The sequence below is a fragment of the Marmota flaviventris genome, chromosome 19 (assembly GCF_047511675.1).
Source record: "Marmota flaviventris isolate mMarFla1 chromosome 19, mMarFla1.hap1, whole genome shotgun sequence".
NCBI lineage: Eukaryota > Metazoa > Chordata > Mammalia > Rodentia > Sciuridae > Marmota > Marmota flaviventris.
Genome location: NC_092516.1, coordinates 8,889,984 through 8,917,779, shown reverse-complemented (window position 1 = coordinate 8,917,779; position 27,796 = coordinate 8,889,984). Strand labels below are relative to the sequence as shown.

The 27,796-nt window shown below is 56.5% G+C and overlaps 3 protein-coding genes across 11 annotated transcripts in view; 1 reads left to right on the top strand and 2 right to left on the bottom strand.

The window, feature by feature from the left end:
- Nucleotides 1-282: 282 nt before the first annotated feature.
- Nucleotides 283-13,752, bottom strand: Rhbdf1 (rhomboid 5 homolog 1). 2 transcript variants are annotated; one of them, XM_027940697.2, is made up of 19 exons: nt 13,653-13,752; nt 6,828-6,968; nt 6,630-6,760; nt 6,313-6,417; nt 5,734-5,947; nt 5,125-5,334; nt 4,927-5,049; nt 4,698-4,855; nt 3,960-4,214; nt 3,747-3,858; nt 3,549-3,623; nt 3,301-3,462; nt 2,402-2,502; nt 2,201-2,264; nt 1,762-1,856; nt 1,520-1,595; nt 1,350-1,450; nt 1,093-1,246; nt 283-940 (listed from the first exon to the last, which is right to left on the bottom strand). In XM_027940697.2, the coding sequence occupies exons 2-19, from the start codon at nt 6,942-6,944 to the stop codon at nt 521-523; spliced, it is 2,673 nt and encodes an 890-aa protein (XP_027796498.2). In that variant the 5' UTR covers nt 6,945-6,968; nt 13,653-13,752; the 3' UTR covers nt 283-520. The 2 variants fall into 2 exon arrangements, with proteins under 2 accessions (XP_027796498.2, XP_027796499.2); XM_027940698.2 differs by lacking the exon at nt 6,313-6,417.
- Nucleotides 13,753-19,131: 5,379 nt separating this feature from the next.
- On the top strand, nt 19,132-26,792 carry Mpg (N-methylpurine DNA glycosylase). Of its 4 annotated transcripts, none has more exons than XM_027940367.2 (4): nt 19,132-19,338; nt 20,478-20,708; nt 23,432-23,636; nt 26,347-26,792. In XM_027940367.2, exons 1-4 carry the CDS (start codon nt 19,213-19,215, stop codon nt 26,724-26,726), a joined length of 942 nt encoding a protein of 313 aa, XP_027796168.2. In that variant the 5' UTR covers nt 19,132-19,212; the 3' UTR covers nt 26,727-26,792. The 4 variants fall into 4 exon arrangements, with proteins under 4 accessions (XP_027796168.2, XP_027796171.2, XP_027796169.2 ...); XM_027940370.2 differs by lacking the exon at nt 19,132-19,338 and adding an exon at nt 19,345-19,545; XM_027940368.2 differs by lacking the exon at nt 19,132-19,338 and adding an exon at nt 19,401-19,626.
- Nucleotides 26,724-27,796, bottom strand: part of Nprl3 (NPR3 like, GATOR1 complex subunit) — a 34,850-nt gene continuing 33,777 nt past the window's right edge. For all 5 annotated transcript variants that reach the window (XM_027940362.2, XM_027940363.2, XM_071605529.1 and 2 more), the window contains one exon: nt 26,724-27,582. In XM_027940362.2, the coding sequence (XP_027796163.1) occupies nt 27,417-27,582 (166 nt within the window). In that variant the 3' untranslated portion in view covers nt 26,724-27,416. The remainder of the gene's footprint in view (nt 27,583-27,796) is intronic.

Here is a 27,796-nt window from a genome sequence, read left to right as displayed (position 1 = left end):
ATCCCAGAGCCTGCAGTAGCAGTCTGGCACAGATGTGGATGGGGCCTCTACCCACAGGGTCCCCTACAGCAATGCCTTCCCCATCCCATTGTGGGGAAATGTGGCAGCACATCCCTAGGGTCCTCCAAGGAAGTGCACCCTCCTGGCTGAGAGGCTTCCCTGGGAACTGGAACAGCCTATGGGTGTACTGTGTGGCAGAACTGTGCTGTCAGAGGCCAGGTACCTGCAGGGTCTTACTCCACAGCACTTAGCCAGAAGCCAAGAAGAAGGACACAGCCCTGGTCAACTTAGTGGCAGCTAAAACGCTCCCGGTCCATTTATTGGCCACATGAGGTGGTCGTCAAGGGTCTAGTTAGAAGGTTATCGTGGGAGAGTGTGATAAATGCCCAACAAGATAAAGTCAACAGGAGTGAGCAAGGCACAGGAGGTCTGTCAGGGAAGGCAAGTCCCTGAAGAGCAGGCAGAGTCCACAGGCCCCCGAGTCTCAGGGTGGTTGTGGCCATCAGCACCCACAGCTGGCTCAGTGGAGCTGAGCATCCAGTTCGTACTTCTCGCAGAACTTGTCAGTGAAGGGGATACAGGTGAGGAACTCGCACCACTCACAGCGGACAGGATAGAAGTAGAAGAGGACTACCAGGCCGGCCAGCAGGCCTAGGAAGACCACCTGGAAGATGATGATCTGGCAGCGCTTGCGGTACAGGTCAAACTTGCCGAAGCTTATGTAGGGCAGGAAGGCAAAGGAGAGGAAGAGGCCGCTGATGAAGCCTGAGATGTGGGCGAAATTGTCGATCCAGGGCAGCAGCCCAAAGGCAAAGAGGAAGAGCACCACAGCCAGCAGCTTGAAGAAGGCACGCCAGGGCCGTGCCAGGATCTGCCAGCTCTGGAAGAGCTCCACAAAGAGGCAGGCCAGGATGCCAAACTGAGAGCCGGCGGGGCCTACCTGTGGGTAGTGGGGTGGCTGTAAGCTGCAGGAATAAGCAGCTCGGCCTCATCTTCCTGCCCCACTCCCAAAGGCAGGATACATCCAGTGCTCAACACAGGGCGAACCCACAGGCACACAGGGAGGGTCCCTACCCTGGAAGGCAGCTTTACCTCTGCCCTATATGGCAGGAAGATGGCACTGGCCAGGTTGCCAGTGACGCCACTCAGCAGGTAGATGATGGCTATGCGGTGCCAGCCGGCCAGCTTCTCCAGGTCTCGCAGCACAGTCATCTGGAAGCAGATGGACACTAGGCAGTGCAAGATCCTGTGGGTAGTAGGGAACACTCAGAGAAGGTGGCTTCTTGCCACCTTCAGCCAGCCATTCTGAAGTCCCTGAGACCTCCCACCCAGCCCACAGATTCACTTGCCCAGCGTGCAGGAACAGGGACAGCCACAGGCGGTAGAACTGGTCAGGCACCTCAGGGTTGAGGAAAGGCAGGAGGCCACACACATCGTCCATGCAGTGCACCTGTGCAGAGTGGCCAGTCAGCACTCACAGTGGCTAGGGAGTAGGGGAGGGACATGCCCTGAGGCCTACCTGAGAGCAGAGTGTGGCCTCTTCGTGGAAATAACCCCTCATGAATTCACAATACTCCCGGGAGGTGATCTCGCACCTGGAAGGTCAGGGCCCAGATTTGGAGGGAGACTGCTAGGGTCCAGGGACAGAGGCACCACCACCCTCCCATTGGCCCTTTCTCCTTGTTGGAGCCTTGAGTTTTGGAACTTGGTGGGGGAGAAGGCACAGCCCTGGGCCCAAACTTGTGGCAACTGCATGCTCACCTGCCCTTGGTGCCGACGCAGCAGGGTCGGCCTGTTATGACACAGTCCATGTGAGGGTGGTTGGTGTGGTTCCCGGCACTGTTTTTAGTGCAGATCTGGGTCATAAACAGGGGAGAGCCAAGTCAGCTCCCACACCAACTCTTGCCCTACACCTCACAAGGTAGAAGACGGGACTCCCTTGCCTTCAAACAGATCCTCACATCTGAGCCTCAGCAGGACCATCTGTCAAACTGGAATGTCATCAGGCCTTCCAAGTCTATCCAGCCCTCTTGCTCTGACTAGATGCTCAGAGAGGCAGCCTTAGGTGATGGACAGAGTGGGCAAAGGCCAGGGGCATGGTGTCTGAAAATGGGATGGTCCCACCCAGAGGGGCCTCTGGCATCACTGATGGGTGAGGTGTGACAAGCTGACTTCCTAGCAATTCCCCACCCCAGCTTACCGGCCACTTAGTGATGTCTTCTGGCCACTCATGGGGGTCCTCAGAGGAGGGCTCATCACACACCCTGCATGAGCCCAGTATGTGGTCAGAGCCTGCTTTGAGCCCCTGGCATTGGCACCCTCCCATCTGAGTCAACAAGGGGACACCTTCACCCTTCTGGAAAAAGCAAGGGCAGAAGAGGGGGCAGCCAGGAAGACTGACCTGGGGTCCTGGTGGCAGACAGAGCCAAACTGCCTCTTGTGGCCAGCAAGGTCTGGGGCGCTGGGATGGACAGGCCACTTCACCCACACTGCTAGGGTGGACTGTAAGAACACAGGGTCAGCCCTGGTCAGAGCCCATTCGTTGCCAAGTTTAGTCAGCAGTGAGGGCTCTAAGCCAGAGTCTCAGGCAAAGTCCCCACCACTCCACCCCTAATCATTCAGATGCCTGATTTAGTCATCGAGAGATTCTGGCACTAAGAGCATAATTGCCAGTTGCTTTTTATATATTTGTTTGTTTGTGAGGTAATGGGGATCGAATACAGAGGTGCTTTACCACTGAGCCACATCCTCAGCCCTTCTTGTTATTTTGAGACGGGTCTCACTAAATGGCCCAAGCTAGCCCTGAACTTGCCATGCTCCTGCATCCATTTTCTGCCTAGCTGGGGTTACAGGCATACACTATAGCACCTTGCTCCTATTAGCTTTTCAAAAACAGCCTCTGCATCCTTAATCAGGGGACTGGTATAAACTATGGTACGGCCACAAAAGATGCGGAAAAAAAAAAAAAAAAACATGAATGCCTTTTTTTTAAAAAACAATATCACTTAGTGGAGAAAATTACAGCACTGCCATTAAGGTCAACTTTAAGATACCTGCACACAGACTAGACAGGTGCTGAAAGAGTACAACCAAACCAAGGTCGAGTCAAAAGTCAAATGAACCTCCTGGTTGAGGAACCAGGGATGGAGGAGTGCAAGGTGAACAGACATCAAAGTGGCAGGAAGGGCCTCGTATGGGCAATGCTACATGCCAAGAGCGGGGGTCAAAGGGAACTCAGTGGGGCCTGAGTCTAAAGGTAACTGCGGACACAGCATAGACAAGGAGCTGTGGGGGACGCACCGAGCACTCCTCCTCTGAGGTCTGCACACAGCCAGATCGGTCATTTCGCACGCAACAGGCCGAGTGCTTCTCACGCTCACGAGCAGCACTGATGAAGCTGTGCACCTGTGGGTCCTGGCGCATGCAGGGCGAGAACTTGGCACCCAGGTGAATAAGGGCCTCCTACAGTAAGGGAGATGTGCAGTTGCAGCCCCAGGCCCCCTGCCCACCTCAGGAACTCCAGGCTTCGCCCCCAGCCACGTCCTCACCGAGCTGGGACCGATCCAGAAGTTTTCTTGCTGCACATACTTGACATTTTCGTAGACACCACGGTTCCGCAGCACCTGGAAAGTCAGGAAGTGGGATTAGACCAAGTCCATAGGGCTCTTTCTTCCTGGAGAGGAGCACAGGGGGTCCAGACCCAAGCCCCCAACCATCTGGGTCCCGGGAGAGTGCCAGGGGCTCACCGAGTCCACTGTTTCATGCTGCGAGAAGCCCACAGGCGCGATGCCATAGATACACACCGCTAGAATGGTGACCAGCGAGTGCACGAAGGTAAGCCAGTAGGTGAAGAAGGGCCTGCAGGGTGGAGCATCAGCGGGCACATCCCCAAGGCAGAGCCCAGGAATCTGCATCCCAACCCCAAGACTTGCTCACAGGGCTGCAATCCCCCGACCTACCTGTGGTCGTCCATGTCCTCGATCTGGCGCTTCACATAGCTGTCAATTCGCTTGCGGTAGGTGCGGTTAGTAAGCCGGCCCACCATGCCCAGCCCATATGGCCGCTTCTCCCTGGCAAAGAGCTTGCGCACTGGCACTGCAATGCGCTGGCCCCTCCTGGGCCCCACAGCGCTCACCACCTCCTGTCGAAGCCGTACCTTGGGCTGCGGAGCTGTGCCACCTTCCTTCTGCTTCCGCCAGCCTCGCTCCAGGGGCCTGCAGGGAGCCAGCTCATTCACCTCCTGGGCTAGACCACCACCCACTGCCATCCCTCCTGACGCAACCAGAGTTAGTCAGTCTTTATCCTGCCCTGCACAGGCCTTGGCTTTGATGAAGGGGGTGGGTGTCAAGTCCCAGTTTTAGCCTCTTTCTTTCCAATAAAGGAGCAACCTCAGGCCCCTCCCAGTATGACAGGAAGGGACCCCAGATTCAGCAAAGGTTCTGTACCTCAGCAATAGGTCACACTCCTCCATGCTGGAATCACCCAGCCACTGGGTCTTGGGACTCCCCAAGTGGGCAGAAAATACTGGGGACATGTCTAGCCTTGGGACCCCCACCATAGTTGCCAAGCCAGGTTCCCACTGCACTAGGCAACTCACTCTAGGCAGTGAATGCTGGTGCACCATGCCCTAGGGTCCAGCTGCTCCTGATAGACCGAGGTCCCCCCCACCATGTACCCCACCCACCAGCTGCACTCACAGCATCAAGTGGCTGCGCTCAAGCTCACTGCGGTCCAGGGCCCCACCCGTGAGGTCGGCCTGCTCTGGGGCTTTCTCCCAGTCTTTGAGTGCTGCCTCCGATGGGGACTCAAACACCTCATCCGGGTATGTGGACAGCTCCTCATGGAGGACACCTTCCTGAGCAAATACTCGAGGTCAGGTTGGATACAGAGACAGAGGCCATGAGTGAGGCCCCGCGCTTTTCTTACCCGAGCAAAGAAGGATGTATCTAACTCCTCAGGGAAATCTGCTGTGTCCTCCTCCAGGAAACTGGCAGGAGTGAAGCTTCGTCGGTGTGCCCGGCGTAAGGTGCCATCCTTAGCAGAGCGGCCCTGAGGGCAAGGAGGTGACCTTGGGACCTAATGGCCACTCAGCTATCCCACCTCCACCCATGGCCCTGTGCCTACCTTCACCAGTGCTGCAGCCGCCCTGAAGCTCATCTTGGCCACAGATTCACGCTTGCGCCGCCGAGGAAGCCGGTTAAAACCTGAGCGGGAGCTGGAGAAGGAGCAGAGGGAGGCAGCACCTGGTGTGACCGGAGTGTGCGGGGCGCTCAGGCCATCAGCAGTGTCATCTGCCATGCGGAAGGCCCGGCCGCGGGCCAGAGGGTCTATGATCTGGCAGAGGCAAAGACACAGTGGAGTCAGGCTAGGTTGGTGCCAGGAGCTCTCAACACACCAGAGCCACGCAAGCCCCACAGAGAGGGCGCCACTGCTACTGCTGTCACTCCTGCAGGCCCAGGGCAGCTGTATGGGTGTCACCCCGACAGCCACCTAGTGGGGCCTCCTCCTCTCCCCTTGCACTGCTGGTCCCCTGGTATGCTCGCCTATCCAGAGGCTGCCCCTGGTATAATGCCAGGGCCCTTCACCTCACCCAGGTGGCCCTTCCCAGAGCATCTTACCTGCTTCCATGGGATCACCTGACTGTTCTCCCAACCATGAGCTCAGGTAGACTGTACCCCGGCCCCCACGAGGGAATCAGAATGAGGGGACAGGGGACAATAGCCATAGGCGTACCTTCTGCATGCCCAGCTGGCATGGCCCCACATACAGTGGGGGTGGCGTCTCCGTGCTGGTCAGCGACACATTGTCCTGGCTAGGCAGATCCAGCTCCCGAATGACCTGGGGTTTCAGCTTCCCATAGCGCTGGCTGCAGTGACGGATGCTTTTGCGCTGCCACTTCTGGGTGCTGTCACTGTCCTTGCTCACTCCAAACCAGTCAGCTGTCCCCCTAGCATGGAAGGGACTCAGCAAGGGGCAGCTACATCTCCCCCTCCTAGGCAAGGAGCCTCAGAGGCCATCCTCCTGGACAGCAAGCTCTGCCCCAGCCTTCAGGCCCTCCGGGGGCTAGATGGAAATAGTCGAATTAGGAGGACAAGTGGGTTCCATCCCCTGAGTCTAGAGAAGGAGGCTGGCCCCAGGCAGCAGCACGGGAGACCCCCAGCAGGCTGTCCACAGCCCTCGAACATGCAAACAACGCATAGCTGGCACTGCCCTCAAGGGCCAGGAAATGCCAACACTGGCAGCTCTTAAGAAGCCACACATAACATGCACACACCAGAAAACAGCAACACACCCATGACCTGCCTGAAGTACCTGAGCAGGGACCAAGAGAGGGACTGGCGCTGTGGGGGCGGCCTGCAGGCAGCCCGGGGACCTGAGAGGGGCAGAGTATGGACTCGCCCAAAGCGCACCTGTCGGCTGTGAGGGACCAGAGCATTAGGGTGTGGAGACAGAGAAAGTGAGTGCTGGGCAGCAGAGAAGGGTAGTGGGGTGACAGCAGTTCAGTCCCCAGGACAGGAGGACCACAGCAGAAGAGAAAGCTGAGACAAGACAGACCCTTGCTCCTTCCCAGCCTCAATACCCAAAGGGGACCCTGTGTGCCTCCCTCTGGGGAGTGGCCAGGGCAGTACCTGCGGATGGTCTGTGTGATAGATGTCTGGCGCTGGAGCACAGGCCGCCGGGGCTCATGGTGGGGCGAAGGGACGTGGGCCGTCTCAGCTGGCATACTCACACTCCGCAGGAAAGTCTGGCACCTCAGGGGCTGAGCAACAGGGTCAGTGAGGAGTCTGGATGGGGCATAACCATAGCCCCAGACACTCAGCACCTACCTGCAGGAAGCTGGGCTCCTCTGCTGGTGGCGGCATCACAGCCGGTATGTCCAGCTTCAGCCAGGGTGGCTTCTTGCGCTGCAGACTGCTTGTGCTGTCCCTGCGGCCCTCACTCATGGTTCCAGGTGGAGTGTGGCAGGCCTGGAGAGGGGAAGGTACTCAGTAGTGAGGCTGGCAAGTCCCTGAAGATCCACTGGGCCCAGACCCGGAGAAGGCAGAAGCAGCGATATGCCAAATGGTGGTGCTCACAGCTCCGCTGCTGGAGCCCAGCTAGTGCTCAGCACTGGTATGTCCACACCTTCCTGGTTCCCCTCACAGTCCTCGGACAACCAGGTCCATAGGCAGCACTTCCAGCACCTCCAATGAGTGAGGGAATTGGAGGTGCTTGGCACATGCTGGGGGGGACACAAGACAAGACCTGCCCTCTCAGAGTTTACACTCTGGAAATTATCACCCTAAAGAAGTAAGTGCCAAAGGGATGCTATGTGTGATGGGCAGAAAACAGCAATGACAGCTGCTTGGAAGGGACAGTGAGGTTCCCTGTGGCTCAGAGCTTGAAGGGGATGAGGACTGAGCATGGCAGGAACAACCAGGTTCCCTGTGACCTGGAGCTAAGGCTTGAAAGGGGGTCAGTGTGCCCCTAGCCTGTCTTATCTACCCCTTGCCTTCTTTTAACAACTATGGCTTCCACTACAGAGTCAGAGGCACACTACACCCAGAACAGAGAGTGAATCCCATCCATTGCACAGAGGCATCTCCACATTCAGAGAAAGTCACGGTTTCCCAGGTGGCAGAGCAGCAGCTGGGGCACTGGGTGTTTTGTACAAACCATATTCACGCATTAACCATGATGACCACCAGGTGCCGCCATGTGCCCCAAAACAACAGTGAGGCAGCCAGAGCAGGGACTTGTTGGGGGACTGCATGCCTGACAACCCTGAGTATCTGAGGCCCCTAACCCACCAACATAGGGGAAGACCCAGAGCATAGAGACCAGGGTTCAACTATAGGCAAGTCCTGGCCTCCTTGGGACTCTATTACCCACATCATTTGTACAAAGGACAATTGCTGCAGATCTGCACCCAGGAGGGTCTGGAAAGCAGGCCCTCCGTTATTAATACCTCCTTTATTAATCCCAAGTTCCTTAGCCTCTTCAAAGTGTGCAAACCTCAACAAGCTGCAAGTGGCTGGGTGTGTGAACCGCCCACTGCTGCCTCCAGGAATGGATTCCACTTGGGAGTCTCCCTCTCAACTGTTTGCAGGAGATCCAGGGCTTCCACAGGGCTATGTCCACCACATGACACTGCATATGGCCCTGGTGGGCCCTATACTGCCCAGTAAAAAAAAAAAAAAAGGCCTAGGGTGCCAGTGGCAGCTCCTGTTGGCCCTACACAGACCAGGAACAGAACAGATAGCAGAAGGGAGTCCTCCTGGCTCCATCCCTCACATTCCAACCCCTTCTCCGAGCTGATCATACACTGCTGGGCCCAGGTGGTGGCTGGGGGGGGGGGGCGGGCAAAGGTAGGGGGGGCCCCCCTACCATCTACCCAGGGGTCCCTCCCTGTCTGACCTAAGCACCTCAAGCCAGGCAGCATTTGTCTCTGCATCCCTGGGCCTGCCCATGCTAAGCCCCTGTTGGTGGATGGAGGCCATGTGTGACACAGGCCATTCTGACCAAGAAATGGGTGTGGCAAGGTCCTTCTAGGAGCTAAAGCAAACCAGCCCTCAGCATCTGACCTGAACCACATGTCCAGCCCAGATCTGGGTGCCAGGCATCAACTGGTGCCAGGTCAGCATCCCGGGGGTGGATGTCTTCCTCTTCATCCCACAGCCATCTTTCATAGACAGCCTAGTAGGATCACCTGCTGGCTAAGGAGTGACTTAGGGGCCACCTCTGAGTCTTGGGCACACTACTCGCAGAATCTGAGACACTTTCTGATGTGCTGGGAAAGCAAGCAGAGCACAGGGAGGGGCTCCTGAGCCTACAGAGGGGCCTCAGCACCCTCCCAGTCTGTCAGCCTGCTCCCAAGGCTGTGCTATGCCCATGGGGCCTAGGAGGTAAGGAGCCAGACACCAGACAGGACGGAGACACCTTTGGCATTCCTGCTTAGTTCACCCAAAGGACCACTCCAGCCCTGCCACACAAAGCAACATGCCTTCAATCTTCTTACTTGAACACTGATGCTGCTGGTGAGAACTATTATAGGGTCCAGAGAGGAGCAGGGCCAAGAGTACAAACAGAGCTACTGCTGCTGCTGGGAATCCATGGGTGAGCACCAGGGACTGGTCTCTCCAAGAACCTGCCCAGGTTTGCCCAGCACCTCCAGGTGGCATCCAGCTGGCACCTACTCAGTAATGCAGGCCCCCTTTGCCACTAGATGATCCACAGGCACAGTCCCCAGCAAAGTCTGTCATTGAGCTCAGTGCCTCCCATCTCAGGCATGCACACATTCCAGGACCTGCATCCTCAGTCAGACTGCCATCCCCCAACAGGAGCCCCCTGGCCTGGTTCTCCCAGAGCTCATGCACATGAGAGCAGTCCTCTGTCCTGTCACTGCCCAGGACTGACTGTTCTAGAGCAACCACAGGGTATACACACTGACAACTGCAGAGCAAGGCTAGCATGAAGGGGCCAGTCACTGAGACCCAAAGAGCAGGGGATTCCTGAAGGAGATGACCCTCAGCAGCCCTGGGAGGAGGAGCTGACTGTTGGGAGCAATTATGAGTGAGAAGGGCACAAGCTGTGAGGGGAGAAGAACTGGGACCACGCACAGGCAACTGGACCCACCAGCCCTTGCTCCAGATGGGCTCACATTTGGCCCCAGGAAGCACGAAAGACCTCAGCTCACAATGGAGGCTCCAGCCCCTATCTGAATATCCAGGACAACCCCTCTTGTGCTGAGGGGAGGCAGGAAGATGCAGGAGAATGCATATGGTCCAGCAGGCAGGGAGAGGACACCCACCCTGCCCCACAAATGCCGGGTACCCCATCTCGGCCTCAAGTGTGTGGGATTCACAAGGCTTGGGGGAGAAACAGGCCCAGACCAAACTGGCCAAGGAGCAACACACTGCCCTCCCACAGTGATCCACTATCCAGGCCTCCTCCAGGCACACAGTGGGCTCTTGTTCCCAGACAGCCTCAGGGGACTCTGCTCGGCTGGCCCCTCAGTGCAGGGGGGAACCCCAGCCAGGAGGGCATAACTTCCAGAAGTCACAGCATGAATCATTCAGCAACATCAGGAACTGGACACATGCACATGGGGGATGAAGTGGAAAGTGCCGGGGAGCAGCACCCGTGGTGAAAGAGAGCCAGGAAGGGTGGGGTGGGTGCCCCTTGGGCACACCAAGCAGCTTAAGACTAGAGATGAGCCTGAGAGACGAGGAAGGTCAGGTTCCACAGAGACTGGTGTGGAGGGATGAAGTGTGGCTGCAGCTGCCAGGGCAGAGGAGATAGGCAGGGGACATCAGAGTCCTGCTGACTGAGGTGCAAGAGTCAGGAGCCAGGTACAGTGGCACACGGGCACACGCCTATAATCCCAGCAACTTGGGAGGCTGAGGCAGAAGATTGAGAGTTCAAAGCCAGCTTCAGCAACTCAACGAGGTCCTAAGCAACTTAAAGAGATCCTATCTCAAAATAAAATATAAAAAGGGCTGGGGATGTGGCTCAGTGGTTAAGTGCCCCTGGATTTAATCTCTGATACCAAAAAAAGAAGAGACAGGAGGCAGGAAGGAAGTAGAAGGGCCGGAGCCAAGCTGCTGACCCATGCATCTGTCTCCATCACCAATAGCCTTGAACAAATCCATTTTGCCATCTGAGAATATGGCCATGGCAGTACCCAGCACACAGTAGGTGCTCAATAAACAGCAGCTAGATCAGCAGCAGAAAGGCTGGTGCTGAGGGCTCTGAGGTGGAACAGGACAGCCAGGCAGCTGGCAGTTTGAGAGGCCCAGAGCATGTGCAATGGAGGAAGCCACTGGAGGACCAGACCCTTCAGAGGTGCTGCATTTAGCAAGGTATGGCTGAGAGGCACAAGGACACTGGGGCAGGTTTGCCAGAGCCAGCATGAAGCTCTAGCCTAAGGTGTAAGCTGCAGCCTTCTCTGCACTCAGGCCTGCCCTGGACACTCACAGGGCAACAGGAAGCAGAAAGCACAGCCAGCCCAAGAGATGGCCCACTACCAAGATCAGCTACAACAATAGGCCCCACCTAAGACACCCAACCAGTCATGTCCTTAGCTCACCCAAGCCTGGACCCAAAAGAAGTTGGCTCCTCCAAGATCCCCCTCAACCTCTCTCTGACCCCTAAACTGAGGCCCCTAATCCCCCTTTGAGAGAAGGGTCTCCAGCTATCTGCAGCCTAGATCCCACTCCTCCTCCACTGTCACTGTGTAGCAAAGGGAAAGTCACCTGGCCTCTCTGCCTCCTCTGTAAATGGCACCATGTGGAGAACACTTGCTAGGCTCTTTGCAAACCACAAAGTGCTCTTCAATCCTTCCAGTGATCCCTCCCTTTTCTGTGGAAGAAACAAGTTTCCATTTGGAGCAGGGCAGGCCTGAGATGGAGCCAGCAGCCTCCACCATACCCTTTTCCTGTCCCTAGGAAGACACACGAGCTCCCTGCCTACCCACATCACCTATCAGCCACCATCACCCCAGACAAGCAGCCAGACAGACAGTAACAGAACAAGGGGCTTCCTTCTATAAGCCATCTGTAGGGGCAGCCTGGTGGCACATAGGAGAAGAGGACACCCAGGGAAGGGCACTGCACCACGGCTAACCCAGCATATGTGGCCCAGGGGTCACAGTCCTGATCCACTGGAGCTGACAGGACAGACACACCTGGAGGTTAGGGTACCCGTCCACACCAACCAATCAGAAAGTGGGGACAAGGACTTGGTTGTACCAGATTCCAAGTATGAACCGCCCCCTAAACTGGACATATCTAGTCCCCAATACGGGATTTGGCCAGATCCCAGGAGTTAAGTGAAAGCATAGCACACACTCCTGGCTGGTGGGGAAGGGGTCCAACACGCCTGGCTGGAAGGCAGATGAGCAGCCGGTCACCAGTCAGAGTTTCCCAGAAGTGTCCCTAACTGACCCTACACCTGTGTTCCCTCATGCCCAGGAACCCTCAGGTCAGCAAACCCCTGCTGGACCCACTGGATGCAGGCTAAGCCTGGAGTGCTCCTGGAGGAAACAGGAGCCTGGCACACCTGCCTCAAGCATGATCTTAGCTGACCCCACCAACCTGTCACAGCAAGTCCATTTTACAGAAAAGAAAACTGAGCCTCAGAAGGGCCAGTCACTGCCTAAGGTCACAGAGCACCCAAAGGGAGTCCAGCACCTTGGCCAGGTCTACCCAGGAGCTAGGGTGGGGGTCCCTATCTGCTTGCCCAGCTACAGACAGCTGTGGTTTTCAGCCCTGAGATTTTGAGGGCTATCGGGCCCTGTATGCAACCTCCTACCACCCAGAGGCACCTGGGTGGAGGGAGGAGAGAGCCACCACTAAACACAGCCAATCCAGGAACCAAGAAATGGGATCCTAGGGCAGAAAGTCTATCCTGTCAGACACTGGGGAGAACAGGGATGGGCTGAGGCCCCCCACACACTGGAAGTGCCTGAGCAGCAGCTGGAGTCAGAAGGATGCTGAGGGAGATCCCTGGTGGTCCACAGAGGGTAGGAAGACGTACGGATCCTGGTGGCTAAGAGGTCCTGGAAAAGGTCAGCTCCCTAGGGTGAGGACTGGCTGGTTCCCCGATGCTGGCCTCAGTGGGCCAGTGCAATGGGAGCGTGTATGGCCAGCCTGGAGCCCAAGGGCCAGTGCCTTCAATCTAGGACCACAGATTCCCTTGCCCTTGCCCCATGCTCAGAATTACCCTGATGGCAAGGGGCTCAGCTTGGAAACCTAGTCTTCTCCCACGTCCCGGTAGGGGCAGGGGGCTGGGGCTGGCTCCATGGGGGTGGGGAGATCCGGGCCAGGGACAGCCCAGGCTTCTAAATGGGCTAAACCTGAAAAGCCAGTTTCATCCTTGAATCTCCCGGCTCCAACAGGAAGTGGGGGGGGGGCTTTCCCTGAACCGAGTTAGGGCTTCCAAGCCCAGGCCCCGCCCACCCAGGCAGACACACAACCCAAGCTGCACACTAAGGAACGCCGGTCAGGACCATTCGGGCCCAGGACAGATCTGGGTGGGGAATCCCCTGCCCATTCTCCACCCAGACCCACAAACATGCCCCCAGCGGGGCATAGCCAGGCCCCCGCGCAGCGCCCAGAGCACCCGTCCGGCTATCACCCGGACGGGAGAAGGCCCACTTCCAGGAACTCGGCAGCGGTCTCGGCTCAGCCCCAGCCCGCCCCTCCTGGCCACCACGAGGGGGGTGGGGGGCTGTCTTTGGAAGTAGCTCCCCGCCGGCCCTGGAGCTCGCGTGTTTACAGACGGGAGACGGCGCTGGGAAGTAGCCCGGAGGGGTCGGGCCCTACCCCGAGCGCCGCAGTCCACAGCTGCTGCTGTTACTCCCTGCCCCGGGAGCGCGCCGGGACAGGGACGATCCCGAGACGTCCCGCCCTCCGAGCTGGAGTTTCGGACACCACCCGCCGGAGGTGGCGAGGAAGGGAGGCGCAGGCGGAGGCCCAGGGACTGAGTCCCCGGTCCGAACCCTTAGTACCGGAGGGGCTGGGGCCGAGTCATTTCAGCCACGGGCCATTTTTGCGGTGCGCCGGCCGCCTGCGCCGGCGCTCGGAAAACTCCGCGGAGAAAGTCGGCGGCCCAGGCGGGCACGCGTCCGAAAAAGTCCAGGCCCGGCTCGGGCCCCGCCGCCTGCCACTCACCGCCGCCGCTGGGCCGGGGTCCTCCGAGGGCGTCCGGAGGCGCCGGGAGGGCGCCCGCGCCGAGTCCCCGCTGCGCCCGCCCGCGCGCCGCTCCGGCCGCCCGCCCGGGAATGCCAGGGAGCGAGGGGCGTGCGCGCCGGGGGCGGGCCGGGCCGGAGGGGCGGCCGCGCTGACTCAGGGCTCAGGAATGCGCGCCGCCCGCGGCCCGCCGGATACGCCTCCTCCGGGAAGGCCACAGGGCTGCGCTCTCCACAGAGTCCGCTTGCCGAGAGACACCTGTGGCCTGGGTTTGGCATCGCCTCCGCCAGTGTGGAAGAGTCTGAAGGATCCGGTGGTCAGCATCAGTCCTGGGCTCCGCGACCTCTCCCAGATTCCATTGAATCCTGAGTTTGTTCTGCCTCCACCCGTGCAGGGCGCGTGGGGGATGGAAGGGGTCCTAGGATCTCTTGAAAACGAACTGCAAACTCCCTCTAAGGCGGCACTGACAAGCCACTTATCCCAAGGTCAGAGTCCCATGTGAGCATTCACTCCCCTTGCACACATTCACTATGAAAAAACATTCCTGGCCCAGCGCGGTGGCACACGCCCATAATCCCAGCTACTCAGGCCGCTGAGGCAGGAGGATGGTGAGTTCCAAACCAGCTTTGGCAATTTACAGACACCCTGTCTCAAAAAACTAAGAGAGGGCTAGGGCTGTGACTCAGTGGTAGAGCGCTTGCCTCCCATGTGTGGGGCACTGGGTTCGATCCTCAACAGCACATAAATAAATAAAATAAAGGTCATGTGTCCATCTGCAACTAAATTTTTTTTTAAAAAAAAGAAAAAAATAATAAGAGGACTGGGAATGTAGCTCAGTGGTAGAGTGCCCCTGAGTTAAATCTCTAGCATGGGAGCCAGGCTTCGTCGGATCACTGCCAGTCATACAAGAGTGCTCTTTGCATTCATTTGCTTACAGACACACATATTCACACACACTGTTTACGCACACAGACTCGGGCATACACCAACTCAGACACACACACACTTTCATAAGTACATACTCATACCACTCACACATTTGTACTTGTACATGCTCATGTTAACATGTTTACACACTGATGCACATGCAGTCCATCACAACCACACCTGGTCAGAGCAGTTAAACCTTCCCTTGGCCCTGGGATCCAAATCCTATTACCCCAGCAGGTGCTGAGCCTGGGCTGCAACCATCACCACTGAGATCATGCCTGCACTGTGAGACACAAAATGGCCCATCTACTTTTCTTGGAGGCCGCTGGTGGGGGTTTCCCAGCAAGCTCTCTCCTGACGCTGCAGACAGCTTGTGCCAACAGCAAGAATGGGAAGCATATTCCAGGGGTTTGGTCCAAGCTTCCCATGGGTAGTGGTTTGGAGGTCTCCCTTCTTCCCACAAGTTACTCAGACCCACAAATGTGTCTTCAGACCCTGTGATGATCACAAGGCTATTGCTGCCCCAGCCACATCCTTGGGGACCAGGTGGTATCAGGCCTCTGGGAACTGAGTTGCTGCCACCAAAAGTCAGCAAGCTGCATCTAGTGCCCAACTGCATGGATTGGTCTTGAACTTGTGATCCTCCTTCAGCTCCCAGAGTAAAGTTGACCACTTGAGAGCTGGGGATATAGCTCCTTTGGTAGAGTGCTTGCCTTGCATGCACAAGGCCCTGGGTTCTATCCCCAGCATGAAAACACACACACACACACACACACACACACACAGAGTTGACCACTTGGACTAAAGGTGCTGGTGCACTTACTGGTGGACCCCAGAGCCAGAACCAGGGGCAGAATCCTGTCTGTATTCCCATTCATCAAAGGGCATAGTGGTATCCACTTAGTGAGCCCTCTACAAACACAGGTGGTGTCAAACAATTCTTGCACAGAGGGAGACAGTGGAAGTTTCAGGGGGTGGGAGATGGAGGAAGCTCCTTCACTGGGGAGAGACTGCTGGTGCATCACGGATAAGCAGAGCCTGCGTGTGCCACTCTTCCTCCTATGCCAGGCTCAGAGACAGGACAGTCTCCATTCCTAGCATTCTTGACCCCTGCCAGGGATAAGCAGGTCCTGCAAAGCCTGGATGCCCAGACTGGGCTGGCTGGGCCAGCAATGATATCTCTCTGGAAAGCCAGGGACTGGGCTTGCCTCCAACACATGCCACAGCTGAGCATCTGGTGTCTGTGGGTCCCCTCCTGTAGTGGGCACTGTAGGCACCATCCAGACCCATCTTGGAGACCCAAAGACTCCCTAGCTGCCAGGAGCACCAGTCACAACTGAGACACACCCCTAGCCAGAGTCACTTTAATGGAAGAGAGCACCAAAAGGCAATGTACATTCAGCAACAGGTAAAGAGCTTTCCTCTGTGTTCATTCCCAGGAGATGTCTCTGTTCCCAAGCTCCAGTGGATCTTTACCATTGAGCTACATCCTCAGCACTTTTTATTTTGAGACAGAGTGGTCTCTCATTAAGTTGCCTAGCCTGGTCTTGAACTTGTGGTCCTCCTTCAGCTTCCAGAGCCACTGGGATTACAGGTGTATACCAACACCCCTCATCTTCCCAACCCCAGCTGCAGCAGCCACTCTTGCAAACCTGTTCTCTTCTCACTCCATATCAGGAGCAGGCCCTGCAGGCATATCCCTATTTCAGCATCCATGTCCAGGAATCCCCTGGCTGACTGACCAACCTTGGCATCCTGAGTGAGGGCACCTGAAGGACAGCATGAGCAAAGTAAGGTGGACACGTATGTGTTCAAGCCACCTAGACATGTGTCTGAACACACATATGCTCTGCCTCATGTCAGCTCTACTGACCTATACTCTGGTGGAGAGGCTCCTTAAATGGAATCCCAGTCCTTGGCCCCTCTCTTTCCCCTTGATCCACCCTGGAGAAATGGAAATCAGCTGCAATTGCCTAACATACCCAAGGCTGTGGGACAGCCTTCTGGTGACGGGCCAGCCTTGTTGTCTACCCAGGTCTTATGGAGCTCACTCCAGGACATGAGCGGGTGGGGACACTGACCAGTAAGAGTAGTCCTGGCAGCCACACAGGAATCCTCAGTTCAGCCTCCAGGCCACAAGTAATCGCCCCAGGGGGCCAGCCCTTGGGCTTTGGAGGGCCCTTGAATAGATCAAAAGAAACTGCCCCTCCCTGGGAAGCAGAGATGCAGGAATGGGCTTAGGACCAGGGCCTGGCTATTTGGGGAGGAGGCGGAAGTGGGCCAGGCTAGCAGGAGGCCTGAAGTCATAAGCTATTTCTGAGGCAGTTGCCCCTTCCCCTTGACCCCTGGGCTTGGCAAGGGGGTCCTATAAGCTCAGGGCTCAGGGCTTTGCATCATTGGCAGTACTCCCTTCCTAGGAAGGGAGGATGCAGCCCACACAAACCCCATTTGACCTGCCCAGTGGCTGCCCTCTCTACCCAAGGAACTGCCCCCATCCCCAAGCCCACCAGACATAAGGCCACTTAAGGCAGTCAAGGTGGCAGCCACTGTGCTGAAAAGGAACTCACTGGGTAGTCTCAGTTACAGAAGACTAAGCCAGTGTCCTGGGCTCCTGGAACTGTGAGGCTGGAACCCTCTTCTCTACAGCCTTTAGTGCCAACAGGAACTGACAGCCACATCCCCCACAGCTGGAGGCAGCTCCAACCCTTCCACAATCTTTGGGGGGAGGGGCAAGGGGGCAGAGCAGCTCATGCCAACACTGACCCCAGCCTTAACCCTTTCAGAGCATCAACACCCATGCATCCTCACTGATATCCTTGCCTTCCCCAACAAAGCAGCAGGGCACAGTGGGGACAGGAGGCCCCAAGCTCCTTTCTCTCTCTTGGTTCTCCCTCCTGGCCAGTTTGCCAGCCAGCCCGGCAAACCACAGTGGGAAAGCCCAGCCCACCACTTCCAGCCTTCAGAGGGAGCCTTACACCACAACCAGGAAGTAGGGGGCAGGGAGGGAGAGACTGCATACCCCCCCCCCCACACTCAGGCCAGAACATCTGGAGAAGTGGGATGCTGGTGCAGGCCCCACCTCCTTCTGGGGCAGAGTCCAGGCTACCCACCAAATGGAATGAGCCTCTCTTTCATCCCGGATGAAAGGAGAATCCTCCAGAATGCCCATGATTTCTACAACACCCACATCCCCATGCTTTCATCAGGGAGAGAGGGGTCTAGCTGGGGCCTCAGTTTCCCTCATACATTGAAAGGGAAAGGGCTGTGGGTGTTGTTCTCACAGGAAGGGGGAGTCTTGGGCGGAATGGCTGCAGGGGATAAGGAGGAAAGGGGGTGGGAGTCACATCCAGGCTTGCCTCAATAGCAGGGATTTATAACACATTGCCCCCACCCCCACCCCCGGAAGCAGCTAGCAGTGCCACAAACAGCTGGGTGGCTTCCAGCAGGCAGCAGGCTGAGGCTGCCCCTCCTTCCACAGGAAGTCCCGGTTGGGGCCCTTGGGGGTGGGATGGGATGGCTGAGCCTTAGCCTGGGTCAGAGTTCAGCCCCTGAGCTGGTCAACAGAGAAGCTGCTGGATATCAAGTGCCTTGTTCACCTGAGGGTCACAAGAGACATGGTCTATCCCTTTGTCCTATCCAGTACCTTTCATACTGCACACAACTGCTCTGAGGCCTCTATGGTACCAAGGTCAGAGTCACAGAAATCAGAGCTCAGAACAGGCCCCTCAAGGATTTTTACAGGACAGAGGTGGGTTGTCGGGGCGGGGTGGTGTTGGTGGTGATATTGTCTGCATAAGGGCCCAGCAGACCCTGAGGATCCCTACAGGGGCAGAGTGGGCAGTGGTGGCTATGCTGGTGTAGGAGCTGCCCCTGAGGGTTCCCTCTCTGGGTCCAGCACTGCCCTTCCCAGAGGCAGGGTGGGGAGCAGGCGCTGGGTTATGCGGAGGGGAAAAGTGTATAGGGCAGCTGCCGCCCAGAAGGGCGGGTGTTCACGGGTCTCCACAGCCGTGGCCCTGGCCTCAGCCCCTTGAGGAGGCTGGCCACTCTCCAACCGGCCCGCCCAGGACGTGGGCGAGCTACTGTCCACATGCCTGGGCGCTAGGAGGGGTGAGAGCTCCGCTGCAGAGACAAAGATCCCGCTGCTCCCCCTTTTCTTCCTCTGACCGGCTGTAACGACCCCGGCCCTGGCGTCCATTTCCTGCCCACTACACTCAAATGCCCCGAGGTAGGGGTAGGCAAGTTCGGGTCGAGAACTGGGCCGCCGCCTCCCGGCGCGCTCTCCATAGTGCCGACCTAGCCCCAAAACAGGGGCTCCGACACGGTCCTCAAGGGCCCAGTCCAGCTGCCCGGCGTAATGACTATTGGTAGGGGCGGGCTCTTTGGAGGTAGGCGACCAGGGGCAGCCGAGATGCAGGGAGGTCCCAGCCGCCTCTGGGGACTGCGGGAAGCGAAGTCTTCATTGGGCCGGGCTCTGGCCCTCCGCAGGCGCCCCGCCAGGTTCCTACTGCGCAGGCGCGGCCCCGCCCAGCTGCTGGCGCTTCCGGGCGGCGGGAGGCGGGCACGCTGCGGGTCCCAGGGATGTAGGCTCCCGGCGGCGGCGAGGCCGAACCCCATGGGAACTCCTGAGAGTGCGGCCGCGCTCGCGGGCCCTGATGAAGCCTCCAATTCCCGAACGAGCCCGCCGCCCATGAGCCCCCAAGTGACCGGATGCCGCGGGGCCAGCCTCGGGCCAAAGCGGGTGAGAGCAGGACCGCAGCGAAGCGGAGGCTGAGCCCACGGCGAGCTGGCACAGTAGGCCGGGCTGCAGAGACGGTCACGTCAGCGTCCATTCACGGCCGACTGGCGGCCTCGGCCCGACGTGGACGTCAGCGCTGATGTTAAAAATAATGGATGTCTCGCGGGGCAGGGCGCCAAGGGTACCGCCGGAGACCAGCGGCCCAGGAAGGCGCGTCCAGGCCCCGCACTCACTTGCTGTCTTCCTCTCCAGCTTCCCGAGGCCCCAGACCCGCTGAGGATGCGTCTTCAGGTTTCCCGGCCATGTGATGGCGGAAGGGACCTCTCGCCCCACTTGCTCCTTATTTTGACACCCTGGGCAGTAACGCAGAGTGCAGTTAGGGACTGGCTGGGGTCATGCGCTGAGCATTTGAGGTGGGGTTAGGCAGATGATCAGCCCCATTTTCACCCAGCTGTGTGTTTCGGGCCTCCTGGGCCAGACAAGTCTGGGACAGTGAGTCTTGCCTCCATCAGCAGCCAGTGGGGAAAGAAGCTCTGTCTGAGTCTAGGCTGGTGTTTTGGTTTTGTTTTTTGGTCCCGAGGGTGCTCTACCCATGAGCTACATACATCCCCAGCCCTTTTTATTTTGAGACAAAGTCTCAGTTGCACAGGCTGACCCACAAATTGGAGTCTTCCTGCCATACCTCCCTAATAGCTGAGATTGCATGCATAAATTCCTGCACATGCATATATACACTGTAAATTCCTGGTTAGGGTTGGGTACAAAGAGCAGGGTTCCAGAAGCAAACTCAGAAGGTTCCCTGGGGTCAACATGATAAACGGGATCAAGAGGGTCCTAGCTCCTTCTCTGCAGCCTCAGACATCCCCTCCCAGGCCTGCAGCCCTTGTCACCAGGCTGTGCATCTCCCATGTGTGAAGGGCCCAAAGGGCAGTGTCCACCTACCACCCAGCAGCCTGTCATCACTTGAGGTTGAATATGTCAGCCTTGGCATTGTTTGTGCCTCAGAGAAACCCATAAGGTCGGTACCACAGTTTGCAGACGAAAAAAACTGAGGCAGACAGAGCCCTTGAACTCCCAGGGCCTGTTTCACCACATAGTTTTCTGTTGCCTCCTACTCAGATACTTTTGTTTTCCCATTACAGCTTTCCCGAAGGATGGGGCAAAAAAAGCGAATGGCAGAGAAAGAGTTGCAGCAGAGCCCACTGGACACAGCCCAGTCGCCTTCCCCAAAGGAGCCCCACTTGAGACAAGCCTCTTCCCTGGGCCCCCAGCGCAGCATCTATTTCTCCAGCCCAAAGGGCCACCCTGCCCGGCTAGGAACAGAGTTTTTTGACCAGCCAGCCATCCCTCTGGCCCGCGCCTTTCTGGGACAGGTAATATCAACAGTGATATCGTCTCTAATGAGGTTGCCATCATGAGGCCCTCACCACTGTTCACAGCCTGACCTGGCCCTCATGGACCATCCTTGTGCTGGCGCAGTTAGCTGCTTTCCCACCCTGGTCCCTGAAGAGCCTTATCTTAGTTGTCTGGGGTCACTGGGAGAAGGAGGGCTGTTTGCCTCAGATGGAGGAGGGCTGTCACCATCAGTCTTCCTTTACTTGCAAGGAGAGTAGCAGTTCACTGCCAGCTTTCCCACCTGGGACATGGACGCTTAGTCCCTGTCTACTTGGGACCCCTTCAGGGTAGGTCACTTGGAGGTACTATAACACTGTTGGCCCTGTATCTTTGAGGGGCTGGCCACCTTGCCTGCCTTGTCTTCTGACAATCAACACTCGTCAGGATGACATTTCTGATAATTTTAGACTCACGGGAACTGTGCAGCCACTGTCAGATTACCAGCATCAAAATTGCCTTGGGACAGCTACCTTCCTACCACATGGCTCACAGGGGCAGCTCTGGCAGCCCAGTGGCCCCTATAGCTCAATGTAGATTCAGGATCTGGGCTCTGATGGACATATTGGAGTGGGAGCAGGGACCATCCTGGGGTGGCCTGCCATGCACCCTGTCACCACACATGCACAGCCATGGAGTCTTGGCTAGGTCTGTCTTGAGTACCATCTGGGTATTGTTCCTGGGTATCAAAGTCCCAGAACTGGCTTACTGGCTCTCCCAGAGATTCCTTGGCCTACCCTTTGTCCTTTAACTTTTAGGTTGAAATGGCCAAGAGAGCCAGTTTCTGTGACTAATAGAAAAACCAGTGTGTTGAGGCTGGGGTTAGCTCAGCAGTACAGTTCTTGCCTCACACATGTGAGGCACTGGGTTTGATCCTCAGCACCACATAAAAATAAATACAATAAATAAAGATTTTTAAAAAAATCTTGTAAAAAAAAAAGAAAAGAAAAACCAGAGTGCTCAAGGCCCTGGCTCAGTCTCCAGCACTGAAACAAAAGCTACTGAAATAAGTCACCCTCTGAGCTGAGAAGGGTGCTGCCTCCCCCAGGAACATGTACCAAGAGTCTGGTGCTAACTCAGGTGTGGTGGTGCACACCTGTGATCCCAGACTCATGGACCATCCTTGTGCTGAGGCAGGAGGATCACAAGATTGAGGCCAGCCTCAGCAACTTACCAAGGCCCTAAGTAACTTAGCAAGATCCTGTCTCAAAAAATAAAGGGCTGGGGATGTGGCTTAGTGGTTAAGTACCCCAGGGTTCAATCCATGGTACCAAAAAACAAAACAAAAACAAACAAAACCCAGATGCTTAAAAAAAAAAAAAACCTAGCTTACTGGAGAAGGGATGAGATTCTGTTCCCATGAAGATGCTTTCAGCTGCAAGGGCCAGAGGATCTTTCTGAAAGTAACTTAGATATTGAACATTTATGACATGACAAACAATATGTGGGGCAGGTGCACCCCAGGATTGATGGTCAAGCATCAGAGTGCATCCACCTCTAGCCAGTGTCCTTGGCATGTCGTTTACTTTTAGGCCTGTATCATACCTACTGGAGTCTGTTGGTGGACAGGATGATGTCTAGCAGAGAAGAGGGTGCTCACTCTCTGTCCCTTTGGTTGGGGAGGACAGCCTTTTCGATAACCTCCCAGTGGGTGCCCTTGCAGACCCCTCAGCAAGGTCACACTCTTATCAAAATGTTCATTTCAGGGCTGGAGATGTAGCTCAGGGGTAGAGTGCTTAAGAGTGCTCAAGGCCCTGGCTCAGTCTCCAGCACTGAAACAAAAGCTAATGAAGTAAGTCACCCTCTGAGCTGAGAAGGGTGCTGCCTCCCCCAGGAACATGTACCAGAGAACTAAGGTGTGCTCCCTGCAGAAGGGTAGCTGGGCCCCAGGGTGCCAGGAGGCATGGGGGCAGGCCTCCTCAGAGTCCTGGAAAGCTCTCCTCTGGAGATGATCAGGCCAAACCCAAGGTACTCACTCCTGTCCCCAGTGCTTTGGATGCCTGTGGGCATTTCTAGGTTTCAGGACAGTCATCAATCCATCCTGTCCTGTGATACTGACCCTCAGGCACCACAGCTGACCCTAACCTGAGTTCAAGGTGGCTGGCCTTCCAACTGGTCCCTCTGACCTAAGGATGAGGCAGTTGCTGTAGATGTGGCTAGTCCCTGCAGTTCTGCTGTGAACCCTGGTTGAGTCTGGCCTAGGTCTGGGTCTTCAAGCACAGGGGCAGAACGGCTGGCCATTCCCAAGACAGTGGTCCAGGCTAGGGAACTGCAGGCACCTGGTCCTGCTATTCAGAAAAGCTTTACAGCTGGTTGGTGGGAGCTGAGTGTGAGGGTCTTTTGTGATTGCTTTGGAAGGTCACTCCACAGGCTCTGGAATACCCCAGGAGGCCATGTATGGATACCCTTGGGAACCTGTGCCTTCCACACTGGCCAGCCTCGTGCTGATATAGTCCTCTGAAGGGAAATGGGAGAGGAAGTAGGGAGGACTTGAAGGTCAGCCTACATGGTGGTCATCTAATAGGGCTTGTGGTCTCAATGGTGGCTTTTGGGATCTAATTAGGAGACACGGTGCAGGTGCCAGGTGAGAGGGCCTGGCTGAATCTGGCACATTCTGAGCTAGTGAGAGGTTGCACAGGCTGGAGACTGTCAGGGTGGGTATACCCCTATTCCTTCTGGCCCTGAGCAGACTACCCACACACAGGTCCTTGTCCGGCGACTTGCTGATGGCACAGAGCTCCGTGGCCGCATTGTGGAGACCGAGGCATACTTGGGACCAGAGGATGAAGCTGCCCACTCAAGGGGTGGCCGGCAGACCACCCGCAACCGCGGCATGTTCATGAAACCCGGGACCCTGTATGTGTACATTATCTATGGGATGTACTTCTGCATGAATGTCTCCAGCCAAGGTTAGTAATGTTGGCAATGAGGGAGCAGGACTGGCACAGCCCCCTTAGCTAGTAATTGGGGGACTCCCAGGAGGACTGGGTTGTCAGGCATTTGAGGAAGGTAGTGCCATTGCCAGGGCCAAGTCCAGGATTCAGGAGCTCTGGCTGCATTGATAGGGCATGGTTGGCTAATGGGACTGGGCCCCTGTGGGATAGAGGCTATGGGACACACCTGAATGCAGAGCAGACAGATTCCATGAGGTTACCACTGATCCCAGAGCTTGAAGCTGATGGCAAAGAGCACTGGGGTAGATGTGGAAAGAGCAAGTTGTAGGGAAGCAAAGGAGAGATCAATCTGGGCTGAGCTGAGCAATTGCAGGAGCCCATCAAGTGGCCTGTTGTGGGGTCTGATCAGTTGTTCTCAGCCAGGAGCAATTATGCCCCTTAGGGGACATTAGGCAATATCTGGAGACGTTTTTGGTCATTTTATAGCTGGGGATGGTACTGCATCTACTGGTTGAAAACAGGAGTGCTGCCGAACCCCTATAAGGCACAGGACAGCCCTCACCACACAGGAGCCTCTGTCACAGTGGAGTTGTCACAGTGGAGTTGTCACAGTGGAGTTGCTGGCTTGGTGCTCTGAGAGAAGCCCTCACTTATGAGTATGGCTCTGGTGTAGACTCTGCCCTTGGTGAACTCAGAGCACCATCCTGTCAAAGCCACTGCTCACCAGACAACTAGACTGTTTGGGGAAGACAGTAGGGGGTCACAGTATGCCATGCTTCAGGCCATGTATGTTGGACAGTGCAATGACGTGGGGATTTTGGCTGCCCAGAGCCTACAGCTAAGGATGTCAAGTGCAAGAGCCTTGGAGACTGGGGGACACAAGGACTTCAGGACCAGCCCCATGTCTGACCCAGAGCAGACATGGAGGAAAGCTCTCAGTGAATAGTTATCCAGGAGGGTGGGAGCCCTTCCTGGAGAGCCATGATTACTCCTGAGAGCTGGTTGCAGAGCTCCTTGTTAGCAATAACTAAGCTCAGGAGGGGAGGGCCGGCCTCAGGAGAAAGGCTGAGCCTAGAAGTGCTTGGTGCTATGGCCAGTGGAATGGTGGCAGGGATGTGATATTCCTTTCTGAACATGTGACCAAGATGCCCCAGGAACGTGCAGGTTGTGGGGGCAGGACCCCACATGGGTGAAGACAGGGTTAGGATCATCCAGATAAGAGTGGTGGCTGAGGATATGGTTGTCACCTGTGTAGGTGGAGGCAGCACATGGAAGTTCAGAGGGGCCAGGTTCAGGAGGAGGAGAATAGCCAGACTGCCAAGGCTGGAGCCACTGTGCAGCAGAGCAGGGTGAGGTGGTAAAGGCTGGGCAAGAAGAGAGTAAAGGTGTTTCTGTCGTTATGTGAGACTCAAGTGCATTCTGTGTAAGAACCAGGAAAGAGGTGTGCCAGAGTGGAGGCTGAGATGCTTTTCCTTTATAGGTGGCTCTGGCTCAGCAAGGGGTCTGCCTACTTCCTGCAAAAGTGACTCAGGGTAGGGCTGGGAATATAGCTCGGTTAGAGTGCTTACCTTGCATGCACAAAGCTCTGGGTTCAATCTCTAGCGCTGCCAAAAAAATTAAAAAGTGAGGGTGGGCACAGAGGGTGAGCAAATAGCAAGCTGGAAGTAGCATAAGACTCAGAGGGACTGGAACCTCCAGGCTTTGTTTTGAATCTCTTTGAAAACTGGCTGGTTATGGGGCTCACAAGAACCCAGCACTTGCTGGTTGCAGGCTTTGCTGCAGGGCATGGCTCCATTCACTTGGACTGGCCCTGAGTGCTGACGCAGAGCAGAGGCTGGGAGCAGACCCACCTGGCCAAGGCCCAAAAGTGGGTACTAGCTTGGCCACACTTGGGCCAAGCCTGACTGCCAGGAGACTGGGAGTCCAAGGTCCATAGGTGAGCAGCTTTACTGGAGGGTCAGAGCTGTCCTGGCCTGGATCCAGGTCATCATTGTCCAAGACCAGTAATAACAGGGGCCCTCCCAGACATTCAGGTCTAGAGGAATTTGGATATCTGTGCCTTCTTAGTGGGTCCCTGAAGTAGCCTGGACTGATAGGGCAGGGCTGGGCTGGAGAAGACCTCCAAGGGAGGTCTTGTGGACATCTCCCGACATGCGTACCGAGAGCTGGAGGACAGTCCCTCTACTGAATCATGAGCCACGGCCGTTCTAGCATCCTGTGCCCAGGCCAATTTCCAGGCTTGGCCAACAGGTTGCTGAGTGGCAGACAGATGGGGAGCCATAGTGCCTGGCTAGGAATCTAGGCTCGTCCTGGGACTGCCCACTTCCTAGCAGGGTTATGCCAGTCCAGGAGCACCAGCTGCTGGGGCCTCACACTTGCCACCAAATACAAGATGAAGGGAAAGGGGCTGTGGTTGTAGCTCAGTAATAGAGGGCTTGCCTAGCCTGCATGAGGAACCGAGTTTGGTTCTCAGCACCACATAAGAAAATAAAGTTATTAAGAAGATGAAGGCAAAGCATGTGCTTTTGTGGTGGCAGCCAAGGGGTCCCTACAGAAGGAACAGCTGCCTTGTGGATGCAGGTATGCAGAGGAGTCTAGACACAGGGAGGGGCAGACCCAGAAGGCAGTGAGCAACCATGTCAGCACTGTGACACTGGAGGTGCACTGGAGCAGGAAGACAAGGGCCAGGGAGGCTCTGCTTCCAAACTGTCTATCTGTCCAACAGGGGATGGCGCTTGTGTCCTACTGCGAGCACTTGAGCCCCTTGGGGGTCTGGAAACTATGCGCCAGCTTCGCAACAACCTCCGGAAAGGCACGCTTAGCCGGACCCTCAAGGACCGTGAGCTTTGTAACGGTCCCTCTAAGCTGTGCCAGGCCTTGGCTATTGACAAGAGCTTTGACCAGCGGGACCTGGCCCAGGACGAGGCCATGTGGCTAGAGTATGGTCTGCTGGGCCCCAGTAGACCAGCCGTGGTGGCAGCAGCCCGTGTGGGCATTGGCAACGCAGGGGAGTGGACCCAAAAGCCCCTGCGCTTCTACTTCCAGGGCAGCCCATGGGTGAGTGTGGTGGACAAAGCAGCTGAGCAGAAGAACACACAGACCTGAGCAAAGAGCCCACTCAGGCTTTTTTTAATTGTTTAAAAACTAAATAAATGTTTTGCTTCTAGGGAACTGTTTTGTCTTTACAGAGCCCCTGGTTGATCATCACATGCCTAAAGTCAGTCCTTCCTCCAGGGTTAGGGTCAACAGGAGAGCCACACAGTACATGCACATTCTGGGGCAGGGTCCTGGCAGGAAGTTGAGCTGCCACCCACCACAACGGTGACCTATGTGGTGCTGTGGAGAGGCTGGGCCAGGAGAGGATCGTAGCAATCTGGGAGGGATGCAATGCATGGTGAGCAGAGGTGGTGCTGGGTGAGGTGGCCACACATGCTGACGCCATCAGAAGGCAGGTAGGAATATATATCCCTCAGGATAGCACACAAAGTGGGGCAAGGTCACCGCAAATGTGGCCAGGGCTAGGATGAGGGTCAAAACAGCCTATGTGCACATGTAAGGACACAGTCCTCACCAGATGTAAGTCTAGAAGGCACCCTTCAGCTTTTGGTGATGGTAAGGCTGTTGCGAGGACAAGTGAGAGTTAAAAGAGCACAGAGGATGATGGCCTCACAGCTGCTGCTGAACCAAGGTGCCTGTGGTAAGGAAGGATAAGGACAAGGGCTCTGCAAGCCTTCAGTCAGGCCAGGGCTGGCCACCCATGCAGTGCCCACCCTCACACCCCATTCTCTGCCTGGCTCATGTGAGCAGTGCCTGGAAGACGGCAATGACAGGGTCCTCATGGGTGGTCACCACCAGCACACTGCGGAACTTGTCGAAGAGCATGAGCAGCTGGGAGCGCCGAGTGTTCTCATTGTACATGATCTCCTCCAGGTGGTGGTGGCCGCGGAAGTAGTGAAGGAGCCTGGAGGAGGGGTGGCATTAGCCAAGACAAGGCCTGCACCCTGAAATGCCTCTGACAAACACTGGTGGGGGTTAGCTCAGCATCCTGGACCCAGTGCCCACTGGAGTCCCTGGTGACCAGCAGTGGGCATGAAGTGGTCCTAACAAGAAGTACAGCTGTCTACATCTAGAGCCACTGAAGACTGCACCCCAGAGCAGGAAAGAGGCTGCCAGAG